At 41.4% G+C, this 17,786-nt stretch overlaps 1 protein-coding gene across 1 annotated transcript in view; it reads left to right on the top strand.

Annotated features, from left to right (window-relative positions):
* Window positions 1–17,786, top strand: part of pappaa (pregnancy-associated plasma protein A, pappalysin 1a) — a 299,873-nt gene that overhangs the window by 185,165 nt on the left and 96,922 nt on the right. Inside the window, exon 14 of the mRNA XM_084693873.1 lies at window positions 6,379–6,547. Coding sequence (XP_084549999.1) covers window positions 6,379–6,547 — 169 coding nt within the window. The remainder of the gene's footprint in view (window positions 1–6,378; window positions 6,548–17,786) is intronic.

The following is a 17,786-nucleotide window of genomic DNA, read 5'->3' as shown; positions in this document are numbered from 1 at the left end:
GGGCAAATACATTTCTCTTCCACTTGCCCTAACGGTTTCCCCCCCAAAATTTAAAACCCTAAAGTAAGCAGTGCGCACTCCACTGTGCAGTGCACATCTGGAAAGCTCCTCCGATATCACCAAGCAAAAGAAAGAAGTCTGCCCAGCAACAACTTTGCCACCTTCTAGTAGTACGACGGTGTCGTGTGGACAAAAGGCAGGTAAGAATCTGCCTCTATGTATTATAAATTGTTTTACTGCATGATGTTAACCAAAAGCTTTTTTGGAGAGTATTAGTTAAGAGGACAGGAACTACCTAGCTTTAAGCGAATGTAAGCCAGTGAGGTTGCTGTGTAGCTTTGGTAATTAAACCTGGTTAAAATCATGGCGTTGAACAGATGAGTTAAATTTATTGAGTCAATATCAAGCATATTTTGAGTGGTTGACTTTGTTTAGAAGGATTTGGTTGTGAACTTGTTAGCAAGGCAGTCGAACAGGCATAGTTAACAAACTGTAAAAAATTGTAAAATGACAATTTCTCTGCTTTTACCAGCTGGTGGCATTTTAATCTTTGCACTTGGACTTATTTCAGTAGTCAATCAATTAGGTGATTTCGTCTCAAGTCATTAGTTCTTTTGTAATGGGCTGAAATATAGCCTAATGTGCCTGTTGGTGTGTCAGTGTTGGCCAACATTTTATGTATTATAAATCTTTAGATACACCTTAATTCTAATTCAAATTTCCCATGGACTGTTTTGAAAGAATGGATATCTATTCTCGTAGGCTAGTTGATGTGATGTTTTGGGGAATATAAGGTCATGGAAATTAGACAAAAAAATCATGGAAAAGTCATGGAAATGTGTACGAATACTGTGTATAGTGGTGTGCGCTGTTGTCCGAAATGTATATATTTTTTAACCAACTGTTTTTAAAATGCTTTAACTCATTGATTGTGCTTGTATATTATACATTTCTAGGCGAGTGAATTTGTCCAATGAGGATGATTACAATTGGTCCGACAGTCCCTTCAGGCTTACACCTCCATCCACCCGCAGGTCATCACCTCCACCGGCTCCATCCACCCTCAGATCTGTGCTGACACCTCCACTGCCTCCATCCAACCTCAGATCCACACAGACACCTCCACTGCCTCCATCCACCCTCCACTGCCTCCATCTACTAGGCCTACACTTCCACCTCCTCTGGGTAACCTTAGATGGCCCAATGTTTCAACCCGTCACCACGTCACCAGAAACCCCTCGGAAAAAATCAGAGACAACATGTTTGTTCGCATCTTAACACTCCTTGAGGAGATGAAAGAGACTGCTGCAAACGCTTCTACAACAGCGTGGCAACATTGGCACCTCCATATCTTCTACCCCAGAGGGTTTCCCCCTAAAGACAGTTAGGGATTTGGAAATCACGGAAGAAAAACTAGCAAACCCAAACTTCATGTCCAAACTGGTATGCATGTTAAGTCTAGGGTAGTGCAACTCAATTACATTTTATTGGGGGGCTAGCAGTGAATTTGATCTGAAAATTCCCAAATGTGCCCACAGCCATGCTTCTGGCAGTTCTTTCATGTTGAGTGGTTTACTCCAGTGAGAAATACAGATAAATGTGCTTTTACTTGTATTGCCTTTGTTCCCCTTCAGGTTGCAGCTGTGACTGACATGGGGGGGCGGGGGAACTGTTGACAAAGCCACAAGAAGGATGATGACCTTCCTGCTAGACCATGGCCTGTCCAGGCAGTACAACTTTGTGGGCCGAAACGGGAACAGACAGTTCAAGGCCTTAAAACTGTATGAAGTAATACAGTGCCGGAATGGGGCCACATTTCAGCCCGGGAGTGTCAAGTCTAAGACCGGCCCACTTTTTTTTGTATACCAAACAGGGCCGGATGCAGCCTGCTTTAACTGGGGGTACAGTGAACATTTCTGGGGGGTATCATGATTACAGAAAGGGATTGTATGATTTTTTTTATATTGATACAATTTTTGAGACTGCTAAAGATCATAGTGTTAATCAGGCTCGTAGCCAGGCTGTCAACATTCTGGCCTTAGCCCAAACCTGGGACGTATGGGTTTGATGTGATGCAAGATAAGGACTTCCAAACGTAATGCGAGCGTGTATAGCGCGAAAGCGCCATTATTTTAGCGCATAATAGTTTGAGTTGACGTAAAATAAACAGATGTTTTTCAATTGGTAAAACCTTGTCTAGTGATGCCATCACTCCGGCCCTGCTCCCATCCATCCTCGCTGACGCGTATTGTTGCGTTAGGGCCCCCCGGCCCAGCTATCGGTAGCTGCCTATCTGAGAAAACTTTTTGGAAAAGATGAACTATGGACCCAACCAACTCTATTTAGGAGGGGAGAACTACTTCATATTGTACAACCCATGCAGCGGCTGAGGTGTCAGAATGCGGAACGTGTGTAGCCTACTTTTAGAGAAGATAATACTAACGTGACAAATGTCAACAACAAAAAATACTTGACCGGCCCAAAAGTGAAGCGGCCCACCGGGAACTCTCCCGATTCTCCCGATTACCCACCCCGGGCATGAAGTAATATATGGTAGGTGTGCATGTGGATATGTTTTAAGTTGTACTGATACTAGAAAGGTGTCACAATACCCTAACGTTATAAAGATGTACATTTTAAATATTGTGTATGTAGCGTTTGTTGTCCTGGCTGGGCAGTGTGTTCGCACATGTCTTTCAGTTGCCTAACTTGTGTGTTCAAGAGTATGTGTGTAGTTCTAATAATAATCGTTATTTATATAGTGCTATTTTTTACAGTCCTGCCTGAGACCTTTGTTGCCACATATGAAGTAAGTGACCGTTATATTTGTTTCTTGCAGGATGGTTAAAGAAAAATTCCATGACCAGCCAAATCACCTGTAAAGATGCCGAGAGGTGGTCTCCCAGTGGCTCATTGGTGCTAGGGACCGGACAGGCCTGACAGGCAACCACTCAACAAATACTTCAGGCTTCAGGTTCATTTGAGGTGGAAAGTAACTAATTCTGTCTGTGACAGTGAGGGAACACTGAGCGAAAGCATGTTTTCTTAATTTTACTTAAATAAAAAGGTTTAATTAATTGTATTACTGGTCTCTTTGTTATTGTAGCTTTTTTAAAGAACTGTATTGGCGGACTGTAAAATAAGCCCCCAAACTGAATTTGTTAACACATAATAATAAAAATGGTTATTACCCTCATGGGTAGAATAGCAGGGACCCATAATCAGCCCACATGGGGCCCAGATAGTGTGGTCTCCAGATGGGGGAAACCTGGGTTGCCCATGTGGGTTTTATCTAGGGCCCATGTGAGGCCCACCATCAGCCCCTCTGGGCTTGCCCACTCACCAGCCCATATCCAACCCATATGGGCCCCACAAGGGTGTGTTTATAGGGTAGTTACTGAACTGAACCAGACTTTAACTGTAGGTCAATTTTAGCTGGTTTGTTACGTTATGACGTTAGCAATGTTTGTGACTCTTGTTGCCACAAAGACTTGGGCCGAATCCCAATACTCTGTCTTACCCCTACCCCTTACCCCTCGCCCTTGTGTCTCAAAACTGAGGGGTGAGGGCTACATAGCCCTATGCAGTGGCGGCTGGTGAAAATTATTCTAGGTGGGGCTGTGAAATATTCAGTCAATTCGGTAACCATCCGAATACAATTTAACACAAACTGCATGATACGAGTTCTCTGTGAAATAGTAATTATGTAATTTATGCACACAGCTATAGGCAAATGTCCACATTTGTGGACTATAAATATACACTCAGTTCAGAAATATTGAAAACCACAGACATCTGGGCACTTGAGCCACTCTCCCTGGTATTATTAGAAAACACAACACAACTATTACTGTAAAACTAAATATTAAGGATTTATAAATGAATTTAACACAATTATCTTTGATAGCACGTGTCTGTTCTTATCCACTTCTTCGTTGTTTCTCCTCACCTCAATCCGGAGACCTTCTCCCAGTTGCATAGCGATTGTCTCTGCCTAGCATGGCTAGCTTGAGTGTTCTCCATGTGTGCCTTTGTGGACTTTGTGTTTTGTTTTCTCAGATAAATGTTTAATGTCCTTAACTCCTGTAACAGTCCATGCTGTATCTGTTCCAAATTTTATAAAAAGCAAGCACGGGAAGCAAAATAAGGCATTGACATGACTGCATCCAGCTAGCCAGGCCTTTTTGTTGTAGCTTACCAATCGAGGGAGAAACCTCTGTGTATGATTTACCTCTACCCTTTTCGCTCGCCTATTGTGTAATTTTGATGTCAGGTTGGGCCAAACTCTTATTTTATTTTTCTCCACTTAAGTTCTCCTCTCAAAAGGATTTTGAAGAGGATATCTGACAGAATTTGATAAATAAGAACGTCTGAAGTCCGGTCCGGAGTCATTCATTTTCATAACGTTAAGTAGGCCCTACAGTCGCAAAATCACTTCTATACTCTAAGGCTCTGTTCGAAAACTCTTAAAATGCGTCCTTCCTTCCTTTTAAGACAGCGAGGTCTGTTCGAAATGTCTTAAATCTTCTCTTCCTGTCTAATAAGATACCTTGAAATACGTCACATAACGGTCATTTTTTAGGAGAGCATATGAGCTGCCTTGCTGTCTTAATGGCGGCACTTATTACCCATAACTCTGTGTGCGGGGTTACCGTGAGCAACAAGTTAAACAGAATCCTTTGACCGCCATCGCTCTAAGTTTTTACAATTCATATTTCAGCTAAACAGTACTTGTATATCAGCATCTGAATAAAAATCTATCGAGAAGTGGGCAGTGTAGTTGCTGAAAATGTACTTAATTTATTGATGACACTCCTAATTTGTAAATTTGCTCCGACTTTTCGATAACGTACAGTAGCTAGCATCGCAGTGCAGTGCAGACACTAGCTAGTTGCTGCGTTTTATCATAATCCTATCAAATGAGTGAAATACAAACACAAATGTTATGAGCTATTGAGCCTATATCTAACACAAGTTTAAATACAGCTTAACTTGACTTAGTGTGACAATAAACTCAATGCAATTGACTGCTGTCTGACAATGCGCGCTAGTGCGAGCACATAAGTACACGCAGCGCGATGACGTACATCCTGTATTAATAGGCTGTTCGAAAACAACGGTTTTTAAGATACCCTCCCCCGAAGAGAGCTGTCTCGTTAGACACCAGTCTAGTAAGACATCAAAGATTAAGACAGCTGTCTAAGTTTTTGAACAGAGCCTAACTCTGCTTGGGGCGCTAATTCCAGCGCCCTTTAGGCATTATTTTTTAAGGACGCTGATTGGCTAAATATGTGTTTCCTGTTAGCAACGGTCAGCAATTCACCTATCGCCAGCAGGTTGGTAGGCGTTTCGATGGGTGCTTTTTCTAGTGCCCCAGATGTCGAGCATGAAGTAAATTAATCCCAAAACAGAATTTTAATATATATATACACACAACACTTTATTGTGTATTTTTAACACAGTCATGCTTAAAATTAGTAGTGATTGTTTAGAAAATATATTACATGAAAAATCTAAAATCTAAAACACTTTTCACCAGGGAGGGCGGTGCCCTCTATTGACCAGCCGCCACTGGCCCTATGAAATAAGACACCACTTGGTTACTGTTACGTATACCAATATCTACAAAGCAAGTAGTGTTATGCACTGATATCAAACAAAATTTGCTGCTAATGAAGTTTAGCTAAAACTGTAGACATGCTAGTCAGAGAAATGCGGGACTGTTGTGCAAATCAGCAATGTAACGTTAGCATAGCGAACTAGCGATTTAAAAAAACATTTCAATTAAGAACATGGTTGCAAATACATACGTACAGGACTGTGCAGAGCACAAAACAAGACTGTCATATTTTTTGTATAAATTATTTAAGACGAAAATATTACATTTATGGGACTCTCTGGATGATATGTCCGCCCCGGCCCTCAATCAAAAACAGTGTTGGGACACCACTTACTCTCAAGGGGACGCACAAAAAGGGCAAGGGGTAGGGGTAAGACAGAGTATTGGGATTTGGCCTGAATGTCCTAAACCGTGCATCAGAACCTTCAGTAAGTAATAGCTACACTTTCGTAAACTTGACAAATTTTGGCACCTTTCATGTCTACACAGTGCAAAAATTGAGGGACGAGTTAGGTTGTCAATAAATATATATTTGAGAACAGTAGTGTGTTGTGCTGAGAGCAAGCACACCTAATAAGCCAAAGCCCTACATCCTTTGCCTTTGCTTTTCTTGGCCACTTACAATAGCAACCATACTTTCTTGTGTGTGTGCGAGTATGTCTGTGTTTGCGAATGAGCAAGAATCATCCTTCATATTCCTCTCTCATCTTCACGTTTGTTGTCATTCTCTCCCTTTCTCTGTCTGTCTTTTTCATCAGCTGTGTCCATTACTCGTGCGAGGCCATTGACTGCCAGGAACCTCCAATCCGCAATGCAGAGCTCAAGTGTAGCAGTCTGGGCTACTTTAACGGCGCACGTTGCACCATCACCTGCAACTCAGGCTACATCCTACAAATCCACAGGGATGATGACATCATGAAGACCAAGGTAGTGCGCACATACTTTCTCACACATTAAGCAGAGATTACTTTATAGTAGAATGCATGCTATTCAGCTGTGTGTTGGTAGTTTACATGTACTTGTTTGGTGCAAGAACGCTGTAAACCCATTCAATCTTACAGAGGTCTCATAAAAGAGGCAGCGCTACTGTTTAAACCCTCTTCCAGCCATGTTTATAAGGTTGCACTCTAGTCAATGAATGCTCCAGAAAAGAGTATGTCTGTGTACAAAATTATACAAATTGAGAGAGAGTACTCTGTACTGTCGATGACAACAGAAAGCATGAACAGTGGAGAGTATGAATGAGCAGTTTGAATGAAGTCAATGTACAATGTATTATTTGTCTGGATTCCAGCCAAAGCTTTCCCTCCTTTCTGCATGAGTAATTAACATAATAGAGTACTGAAATCATTTTATGTTGATGAGGATGAACATGTGGAAGTAGTTATGGAGTTATGGATCTTGATGATGATTTGAGAAAAAATTGCCTGTAGCCTACACACAGGCACACAAGTAATAAGGCACACGTTCCATGGTATGTTTATTATTATTCATGCCTCTGTGTGTATGGTGTGTTGTGTGCAGTACACAAGTATACACACATTTCAAATATTTGACGTACGTGCATGAATGAATGTACAGTGTATATTGTGAGTGATACATTCTGTCCTTTTAGTGTCATACATTTATCCAGTAACATTTTCATGGATTTCAGGCCAAATGTGGACAGGATTTAAATTAGAATAGTGTTTTAGCTGGTACAGCTCTGTTATTTAAGGGTTATGGTTAACCCTAGATAGTTAATCATGGAATATTTAACTTAGTCCACTCTATAGAGCACTCAGCAACACAGAACATCTAAAAACATTACATTTTGATCGACAGAGGAGCAATTTTTCAATAAAACTGATTTAGCACTGAAGGAAATAATAAGTACAAAATAATAAAAACAAGTAGCCAAGGGAGAAAAAGAGAACAGACAGCACAGAGGGATGAAGCTAAATGATAAAAGGAAGACAGTCTAGTCTTGCTATTGTGTGACCAAAAGGTAACTGATCACCTTTACATATTTTGTTCGATTACATTTCTGATCATATTAGTCCACTCCACACATTAGCCCATTCATTATATAAAAACAACCTTAGTGTCATTTCAATTTGTTGACATGAAAACAGTACTTTTGTTACACATTATACAATGGTCCTTTTCACCTCTACCTGTATTGACATGAAAGTTTACATTATACATGGAATGTTGCGTCTCTATGATAAATTCTCTTTTAGTTTTAAATTAAGTTTTAGAAAATGGGTAATGTCAGCAACAAGCATAATCTGACAGTATTGCAATTTTAATTTCCCATTTCTGCTTGTGGTTCATTATACACTTGGACTTAAGTGAATTAATTCATTATAAATTAAGGTATTTAGTTAGTCAACAGGTTTTCAGGTTGTTTTATTATGTTATTGTCATTTGTAAAAGAAAAAATGCAATACAGTTCATTGAATACACTTATACTGGGTGCAAGGAAGAAAAAGTGAGAAAAAGTGAGAAAGATTGAGGAAGGTGGGGAGAGGTACCTCAGATGGCTTTCCATGAATTGCGGACATCTCAGAACACGTCCGTGAACCGTCCGACGCGCAGCTTCCACTAGCGAGGTGAATAGCAAATGGGATGTGAGATGAGCACGTGACACTGACAGTCAATTAAGAAAAGTAACATTTTCCAAATAGGTTAAAAGTAGTGCTGTCAAACGATTAAAATATTTAATCGCGATTAATCGCATTAATGTCATAGTTAACTCGCGATTAATCACAATTAATCGCACATTTTTATCTATTCTAAATGTCCCTGATTTCTTTTTGTCCCAATCTTTTTTCAAATTGTAATGCTCTTATCAACATAGAAAAGTGGTTCGGATTGCTTTGTGCAAATATTTTTTTTATTGAAAACAACATTGCAATCGCCTGGCTTTGACGAGGGGGCAGAGAATTCGCATCAGCTGTGTGCTTGGCCATCAAGTGGTATTTCAGACTGGACGTACTGCGATGATAGCTCAGTTTACAACGACAAAACACACAGATCACTGGTCTTGTCAATAGAACCATTTGACAACTTTTTAAAAGCAAACTTTCCATTCAGAATCTTATTGGCATCCATTTCGGCATCTCGCGCTCGTCATCCACTCAAAACGTAACGTTAGCCTACTACCAGAGAATGTCTAATATCCGTAAACGGGCTCTGCTACTACTCTTTAGCCAGCTCGCAAGCCAAACGAGTGTTTGGCGTGCCTGTTGTTTTGTTTCCGGTCTAGCTAGATCCGGTGTGGTGTTGTAGTTTTTCTAACGTCGGTAGTTGTTGCAACAGCATGTGAAAAAAACTACAAAGTTTGCTAGGCCAAAAAGAGCGTTAATCGCGCGATAAAATAATTGACGCCGTTAATTTGGGTTTGCGTTAACGCCGTTAACGCGTTAAACTGACAGCACTAGTTAAAAGAAATATTGAAGTCACTCATTGTTGTAGCTAATTAAATGCTAGGCTTTGACTCCGTCCCTGTTGTTATGGTTACTTATTTCAGACAATTTGTACAGGCTCATACTATGTAGAGCTGGAATAGGTGGAGTAGGTGTCCATATATCACCTGATAATGGACACCCCTGCAGCCAATCAGAATTGAGTATTCACCCAGACCATGGTATATATATATATATATATATATATATATATATATATATATACTATACACTGTATACTGTTTCTTCAAAACCCAAACTTTTGTAATGTAAAAAAATGATAGGTTTAAAAAAAAATGCACGATTTGGAGATTGCCATCCAGCAGATCTTATTTATCAGTACATGTTACGAATGGTATTTGACACCACTCTGCAAAGTGAAATTAACCAGAAATGTCTCTTTGCTTACAACACTACAGTTGGCACGCATCAATTTAGGTTGTTAGTTTAGTTTGTGTTTTGTAGGGTACTGTAGGCTTATGTGTCATCCGGGGTAAGGAAGTGGGATGGAGCAAGCAGTCTGGCATGAATTACACCTAGTAGCCAGAGGTTGTTAAGTCTCCACTGGAAGACAAAAAAGGCAGCTGTAAAGATTTTAAAAGTAGGAAACTCCACACACTTTTACACACACATATGACACTGGAACAAAAAAAAATAATTTAACTACGCAAACTCTTGGGCAGGCAGGCAGGAGACCTGCTTACACACACACTTACACAAACATGCACAGGATACATTTATATAATTAATGCAGTATACCCAGTGGATGTCTTTGCACATGCATAGACCACTCTTGGTCTAGTGAGGTAAAACATGCACTGCACACATACTCCTGTACACATTGCCATAGGGCTGCACGATTAATCGAATTTTAATCACGATCACGATTTCGGCTTCCCACGATCAAATTCACGTGATCGAGCGATATTTTAAATGCGTAATTCCGTTAATAGAACGCTCTGTATCAAAGTTATTTTTTGCAAAGCCAATTTAGCGCTCCGTAAACCAATAGGTACGTTCGACATCGGCTGCGGCTGCATGCAACGACCAGCGAGAGTTGCATGAGAGCCGTATAAACGGCTCTGTAAAGTCGGAACATTTGTCATTTTATGTATTGGGCTATGATAAACTCTTTCTCCAATTTGTAGGCTGCAGCCGGCTACGGCGCAGCATGGAGTCGAGTAAATTTAAAAACGCATACATATGTCTGCGTTTGTACCTCCCGTTCACACTAATACGGCGTAATCGGACACTGAAAACAGAGCTTTTCGAATACGCTCTCCTAGCTGGAGACATTTGAAAACGCTGGGTATGCGTAGTAGGCTAGTGTGGACGGGGTCCACGGAGCTTTTCAGATACTATGACATTCAGTTGCTATGGCATTGGGGGTAGCTTTAGCTAATGTCAAGATGAACATGGAAGGTGAAAGAAATATGCTGCTCCATCTCTATAATTTATTTACCAGTTTAGTTAGTGTAGGCTACTTCAGGTACAAGCATTAGCCTATCATTTAATAGATAGCCTATGCGTTACTCCTACGCAGAAGGTGATTTTTGTAGCCTGCTCGGTGTGCCTGAACGATAGGGGGACAAGGCAGAGGAGACGGTTTAAACCAAACATAGAGTGGCGATTCTGGGTGAGACCTGGCTGAACAGCTAGCTGGTGGGACAATTTTAAAACACCAAATAGTATTGTTAGAGGAGTATGTAAACAGGGCACCGTGGCGGGAGGGAGGGAAGGTCAGGAGTGGCGTAACCATGACAACGATTGTCATGTACCGTGTTAGTTTGGACGGTAAACATTTGGAAAATTATATGAAAACGCAATTTTGACTTTGAATTTTTTGTTTGTTTTTTATTGATTGTATATTTTGAGTTTTATTTACATCCATTCTGCAGGTACAATACATTGTGACAATCAAATTTGATTAGGTTAAAATCAACAAATAATCGTGATAATTTATCGTGATCTCAATATTGATCAAAATAATCGTGATTATCATTTTGGCCATAATCGTGCAGCCCTACATAGCCACCACAAAAGGAAATGATGTGTGTACACACATATTGATTGATAGTTTCATTCTACATAATGTTGCTGCTACACACCACATGCAATACATGTCCATATGTCATGTCCAGAATTATTGGCACCCCTTGGCAAATATGAGTAAAAAGTGTTATATAAAACCATGTGTACAACTATTGGCACCCCTACATGTAATGCTTTGTGAATTTAGTAATTTAGCAGTCGCTCTTATCCAGAGCGACTTACAGTAAGTACAGCGACATTCCCAGAGGCAAGTAAGGTGAAGTGCCTGAGGTATTTGAACTCCTTCACTTGGGGTAATAACTCATTCCCTAAGCACTCCATCGGTTTCCTGCTGAGAACCATGGCCTCAGATTTAGAGGTGCTGATCCTCACCCCAACCCCGTTTTGCCACTCCATAGGCACTGTCCTAGACTTCCATGCAATGTTGAAGAGGCCGTGTCATCCACGACACCCCCTCCACATCCAAAGCTTTCAGCATTTCTGGGCAGATCTCATAAATCCCCGGGGCTTTGCCACTGTGGAGTTGTTTGACAACCTCAGTGACCTCCCCTAGGGAAATTGAATCATCAGCCTCTGGCTCTGCCTCCATCCTAGAGGACGGAGTGGGATTTAGAAGCTCATCAAAGTGTTTCTTCCACCACCCAACAACCTCCTCAGTTGAGGTCAACAGCATCCCATCTTTGCTGTACACAGCTTGGATGGTTCCCCGCTTCCCCTTCCTGAGGTGGCGGACGGTTTTCCAGAAGCACCTTGGTGCAGACCGAAAGTCATTCTCTGAACTTCTCCCACACCTGCTGCTTTGCCTCTCTCCCAGCAGAAGCCACAGCCCTTCGAGCCTGTCAGTTACTTGCAACTGCCTCCGGGACAACATATCCCGGAAGGCCTCTTTCTTCAGTCGGAGGACCCAACTGACCACCAGATGGTGATCGGTTGACAGCTCAGCCCCTCTCTTCACCCGAGTGTCCAAAACATACGGCCTCAGATCCGATGTGACAATTACAAAATCGATCTTCGCCCTAGGGTGCTGTGGTACCACACGTTTATGAGCATCCTAATGTTCGAACATGGTGTTTGTTAAGATGTAGTTGCATGTCTTTGTAACTTAAGTGTGAGTTCCAAATTCAGTGCCAGAGCCAGTAGTTGTCATTTTTGGTATCTGGGGACGAATACATTGACACAAGCCTATATTGGTGTTGATTTGAGTGAGGGTCATATGCTCTCATACAGTAATCTGATTGGACGTTACGTTTTGCTGTATGGTATATAAGCACGTGCACAATAAAAAAAAATCCTCTTTCCGGTAAAGTAATTCCGATGGCGATGTGTCACTTATTCCTCCGTACATGTGTAGATAAGTAAACCGGTTATCCTACCCTAAGATGTACAACGCAACAGGTTATGGGCCCAGGCGGGACGTTGGAAACCGATGGAGCAGGCTATGCTTTGACGGAGATGAAAATAATTATGAGATATGGTAAACGAAGTTTTTGGGCTACCTACGTCGTCAAGGGCTGAAGGAGACAATATTGCAAGAACCACACGAGGACGATGTTGATGACAAAGTAAAAAACTAAGAAGCCTATGCCGAGTTAATACCGTTTTTGGATGACAAAAGTGCAGTAATACGCAACAGGTGCTACAATAGTCGGGTCAAACAAACCCCATACTACATGCTGACAGGAAAGAAACCAGACCTTTCAAAAATGAGAGTATTTGGAACGGTGTGTTATGCATACAAACAGGACAGGAAAAAGTTGGATCCCAGATGTGAGAAGGGAGTGTTTGTAGGGTTTGACAAGAATAGCCCAGCACACGTAGGGCCCTATCTTGCACCCAGCGCAATTGACTTAGTCAACGACGCAAGTGTCATTCCTAGTTTGCACTCGACGCAAAGCCGACTTTTCCCTCCACAGACGCACGTCGAAATGACTTTGCGCTCCCGTGGGCGGTTCAGCGAAAAAGGAGACGTGTTCCGGCGCAAACGTTCCCTGGTGCTATTTTGCAGTTTCCGAAAAACAATTCCGCCACTGACCAGGAAAAACATGGTTTAAAGTTATTGGCGCATTATTCAGATGCTATTTTAAGGGCGCAAGCTTGGTCTGTGCGCACTGCTGGCGAGGCCAGGGTCTTTTTTCTGCGAAGCTACGTTACATTGTTTTGATTTATGGCGTGTTACATTTCTTCAATGATTATAAAAAGATTTTCATAAGAAATGTCTATGTATGTGAACTTTATTTGTAACAACTGTGGCAATTTCCTCCCATGACAGTTTAACCGAAGCTAATTTGGTTAGGTTTCTTCTCCCATGCCCATCAGAATCAGAATTCGGTTTATTCGCCATGAAGCTTGAACACAAATACGCGATTTACTGTGGCAGGAAGATGCAAACAATAAACATGTACGGATATAAATTAAGTACAGAAGTACATTAGTTAAACTAATTCTAAGAACTAAACAATTAAAAAATAAAACAATTAAAAAATTAAATATATGTAAAAATAAGAGTAATAATTTGAATGAGCAGCATGAGTGGGCAACTTAGTGCAATGAGAAAACTGCTCTGCCTTTCTCATACAATGTCACTTCTCTATCTTTTACGGCCCTGACGACAACATCGGTCTCCTCGGCTGTGAACCGCAGGCGTGCGCCTGGCAAATCCGCTTGGCAAATCCGCCGTTATAATAGCAATTCGCCATGGAACAAGCGCTGCTCTTAAAGGGAATGTGAGATGATGCTTTGATTGGTTTATTGCACGTTACGCCCAAACCACACCCATTAGTAATGTAGCTACTTCAGACCAACCCTTTTTAGATTTGCGCCAGGCGCAAAGTCATTTATCCCGCCGGCAAAATAACAACCAAGCTGAAGTCACGCCCACAAAATTACTTGCGCTTTGCGTTTTGATACTTGCGTTTCAGATCGTCAAAATAGAGGGGTTAGTCTACCACCCACACACAAGGAAAGTACTGAAGCACAGGCTTGTGAAGTTCATTACGAAGAATGTAGTTGAACACGAAACTCAGACTGACCTAGAAATGACAGATGATGCTCATGGGAATAGATTTGCATCCCCCATGCCCAGACATCAGATAGCTGACCAGACCCCGAAAGAGGACCAAGAGTCTGGGCCTGACTTGGTAGATCCAGAAATGACTCTCAGACAAGAGACAGACAACAGAGGTGCCATACTGACAAAAGATAGTAGTACACGCTACCCCGGAAGGAATATGATCCCTCCTAAATACTTAAATGATTGTGTCTGATGTTGATAGTGAGGATCAGTTATTTGCCAATCTTGACTATTGCTACAGGATGGTATGTAGTAGTGTACCACAAACTTTTGGTGAAGCCATTGATTCACCAAAGTCACTGATTTGGGCTGAGGCTATGGAGGAAGAGATTAGTTCTCTTAAAGAGAATAACACATACACTTTGACCACACTGCCAAAGGGTAAGACTGCAGTTGGGGGTAGGTGGGTCTTTGGAGTTAAAAGCAATGCTGACGAGTCTGAGACGTATACAGCAAGATATGTTGCTAAAGGTTATAGTCAAGTAGCTGGAATAGACTACAAGGAGACTTTTTCTCCAACTGCACATATGACATCAATACGTACTCTGAAGCAAATGGCAGCCCAGTATGACCTTAAACTCCATCAAATGGATGTCAAGACGGCTTATCTTAATGCTCCTATAGATTGTGAGGTTTACATAGAGCAACCAGGGGGGTATTCGTCGTAGCTCGCTAAGCAGTTTAGGGAGCTAATTTTCAGGCTAAGATAAAACACGCCCCTATTTTTGGTTCGTGGAAGCAAGTTTAGATAAATCACCATAGTAACATATCAATTAGCACTAACCTGCTCGAGAGCAGGCTAACGTAAGTGTAGTTGGATAAGCTTGCCACACCCCCGGAAAATAATTGGCAGCTTCCTTTTTGAGAGACCCAGCTGACCAAGGAGATATAGTTTGATTAACTTTCCATACCAATAGAGTTATTCACGATCCTCAAGATCCTTTATTTCACACGGATGAGTTCTTGTTTGAGCGATATCGATTCAGCCGACAAGGACTCATTTATTTGCAAGACCTTCTCGGGCCGTACATTGCAAATATCACACGCCGCAGCACGCTATGCTTTACGAGCTTATGCTGCTGTATGTGAATATGTAACGCTATGTTCTAAGAAATGTCTTATCTGTTGTGCCTGTGCTTTTTATGTTTCACTGTGGGAGAGTGGAAAACGTCATATAGATTCCTTTTTATGTCTTGACGTGAAGAAATGGACAATAAAGCTACTTGAAACTTTAACTGTGCTTCAGACTCTCTGCATAGCCTTGAGGTTTTTCGCGTCAGGTAGGCTACATTTTTATACAGTATAGGCGATGCAGAAAACATTGGCAAAGCCACAGCATGCGTTGGTGTAAGAAAAGTGTACTTGGCGCTTAACCAGCTGATGAATCAATTCATCATATTCCTGGCCATGCCCCAGTCAATGAAATTAAAGAGGGATTTACACATAGGCCTACATGCATATACACATATATAGGGTGATATCAGGTAAAATCAGCCATTTAAGGTTTGGGGGTCCTAGCCCTGACAAGTAACAGGGGATTTGATTGCTTTATGGTTGCTATGGTGGGCGGGCCAATAATTCAAACAAGACTGCACCAGAAAGCTGCCATGGTAAATAGCCTGGCATACCAAATCTAACTAAACTATTATAAGGATGATACATCTTTTTTTTTTTTTTTTTTTTTTTTTTACATGCACATAAAAAAACTATGCATATCTGTCGTGAAGGAAAGAGAGAGAAAAGAGAGTAGGAGCAAGGACCAGAGAGGAAAGGATACAATGATAAAACAGGGATGGAAAGGAAGGCCAAACAATTACAATCTGTGGAAAGAGGAGAGGATGAAGGGGGCCTTAGATGAATACATGGAGGGAGAGAAGAAAGGAATTACAGTGAGTGTGCACCTCTTATCAAGAGCATGGGGTGTGCCGCAATCAACACTGCAAAGACGCATCAGTGAACATGGCAGTGAACATGTGTCAGGGCAGAAGCCCTACCTTCCACAGGAGACAGAAAGGGAGCTTGCTGCCACCCTCAACACATTGGCGCAGAGGGGGTTTCCCTTCACAAAACGTGATTTCCGGCAAGTGGCTTTTGATTTTGCAGCCAAGAACAACATATCTGGTTTCTCCAAGACAGCAGGGAGGGCCGGATATTACTGGTTTAAGAACTTTCTAAAGCACAACCCAGAGCTTGGGATATGCAAGCCAGAGGTCCTGTCTGCAGCACGGGCTGCTGGACTCAACAAAGAGGTGGTTAGCCAGTGGTTTAACCAGTATGAGAGCCTTTTGGTCAAGCTGGGTATTGAGGGCACACCGTCACATATATATGGAACTGTGAAGAGTCTGGGCTTCAGGATCATAAAAAAAAAATTATGGCACATATGAATATGTTTGTTTAATGCAGTTTAAATGTTATCTGGCTGTATAAGCAACTGTGTTTTAAAATGAAAATTGATGATAAATTACTATTTCCCTTTGCAGTTTCACTGGCCCATTTGACCTAAACAGCTGGTCCATTTTACCTGAAACTGCTTGTGCCAATAAGTTGGCACAGCTGATGTTTCAAGAACTGTAGTGCCTAAATAATTATATTTTATAACATCATTTCAACAAAAATGATCAAAAACAGTCATTAGTAATCATAAAAACACATGCAAAAGGCATATATGGTATTGTATTATTGTCCCAAACGATTTACCAAAAAGTGGCCCATTTTACCTGATATCACCCTAGTACATGCGCTTTCAGTAGGCCTACATATATCCTCTTAAGTGTCTATGAATTCGTATCAATTATACTCTTTGGCCTTGTTTTTATTCTTATTCTGAAAAAGTTGATATCATAATTTTCGCTAGCAAGATCTCATTCGATGATTAATTTCCATTAAGCCTACTGCCAGCAGGCACATTTAACCCTTGTGCTGCCTTCGGGTCACATGACCAAAAGTTTCATAATGAACCATCGTTGTGTTTACCCAATTTTACCCAATACAAAAGCAAAAAAAAAAAAAAATCTTTTCACCTTCGCAATGTGGGGGGTCTGAGACAGCCCAACGGTTAAAAGAAAATGTTTCATTTTATTTTTGTATGCGGTAAAGTTGTTGCAAACGAAGGTGGGTCACAATGACTGATGGGTCAGAATGACCCGAGGAGAACACAAGGGTTAAAGAAATGGGATCTGATTGATCGGGGTAATAAGGCACTAAAGATGAGCCATTTTACCAAAATACGCATTTAGTTTATCGGCAATTTTTTTGCCAAGATGCCTGTCTTGCTCTGGCAGCGGTGGTGGTGTTTGACTTAGCCATGATAATATGCTTATTGTCTTCGTAGAGACTCATTATAAAAGTTTGCTCAGATGGCGAGAATATCACCGCTCTCTCTTTCGTCTTTTCCGCCATCATACCGTTAGAAAATCACAGTTTTGGTGATCGACCTTTCCTGCCTTTTGAAGTAGGACGTGCTCGTGCACTTGCCCTGATAAGTTTAGCCTGATTGAAATTAACCACATGATTTGGATGCGGATCAGCCGTCGACGAACCGATATTTGCGGTTCTCAGTTCTCTCGCTAATGTTAACGGGCTAAAGGGACAATGG

This window comes from Hypomesus nipponensis, chromosome 27 (genome assembly GCF_054491055.1).
Source record: "Hypomesus nipponensis isolate SF chromosome 27, ASM5449105v1, whole genome shotgun sequence".
Lineage (NCBI taxonomy): Eukaryota > Metazoa > Chordata > Actinopteri > Osmeriformes > Osmeridae > Hypomesus > Hypomesus nipponensis.
Note: the sequence above shows the minus strand (reverse complement) of the source record. Positions and strands in the feature narration are given on the sequence as shown.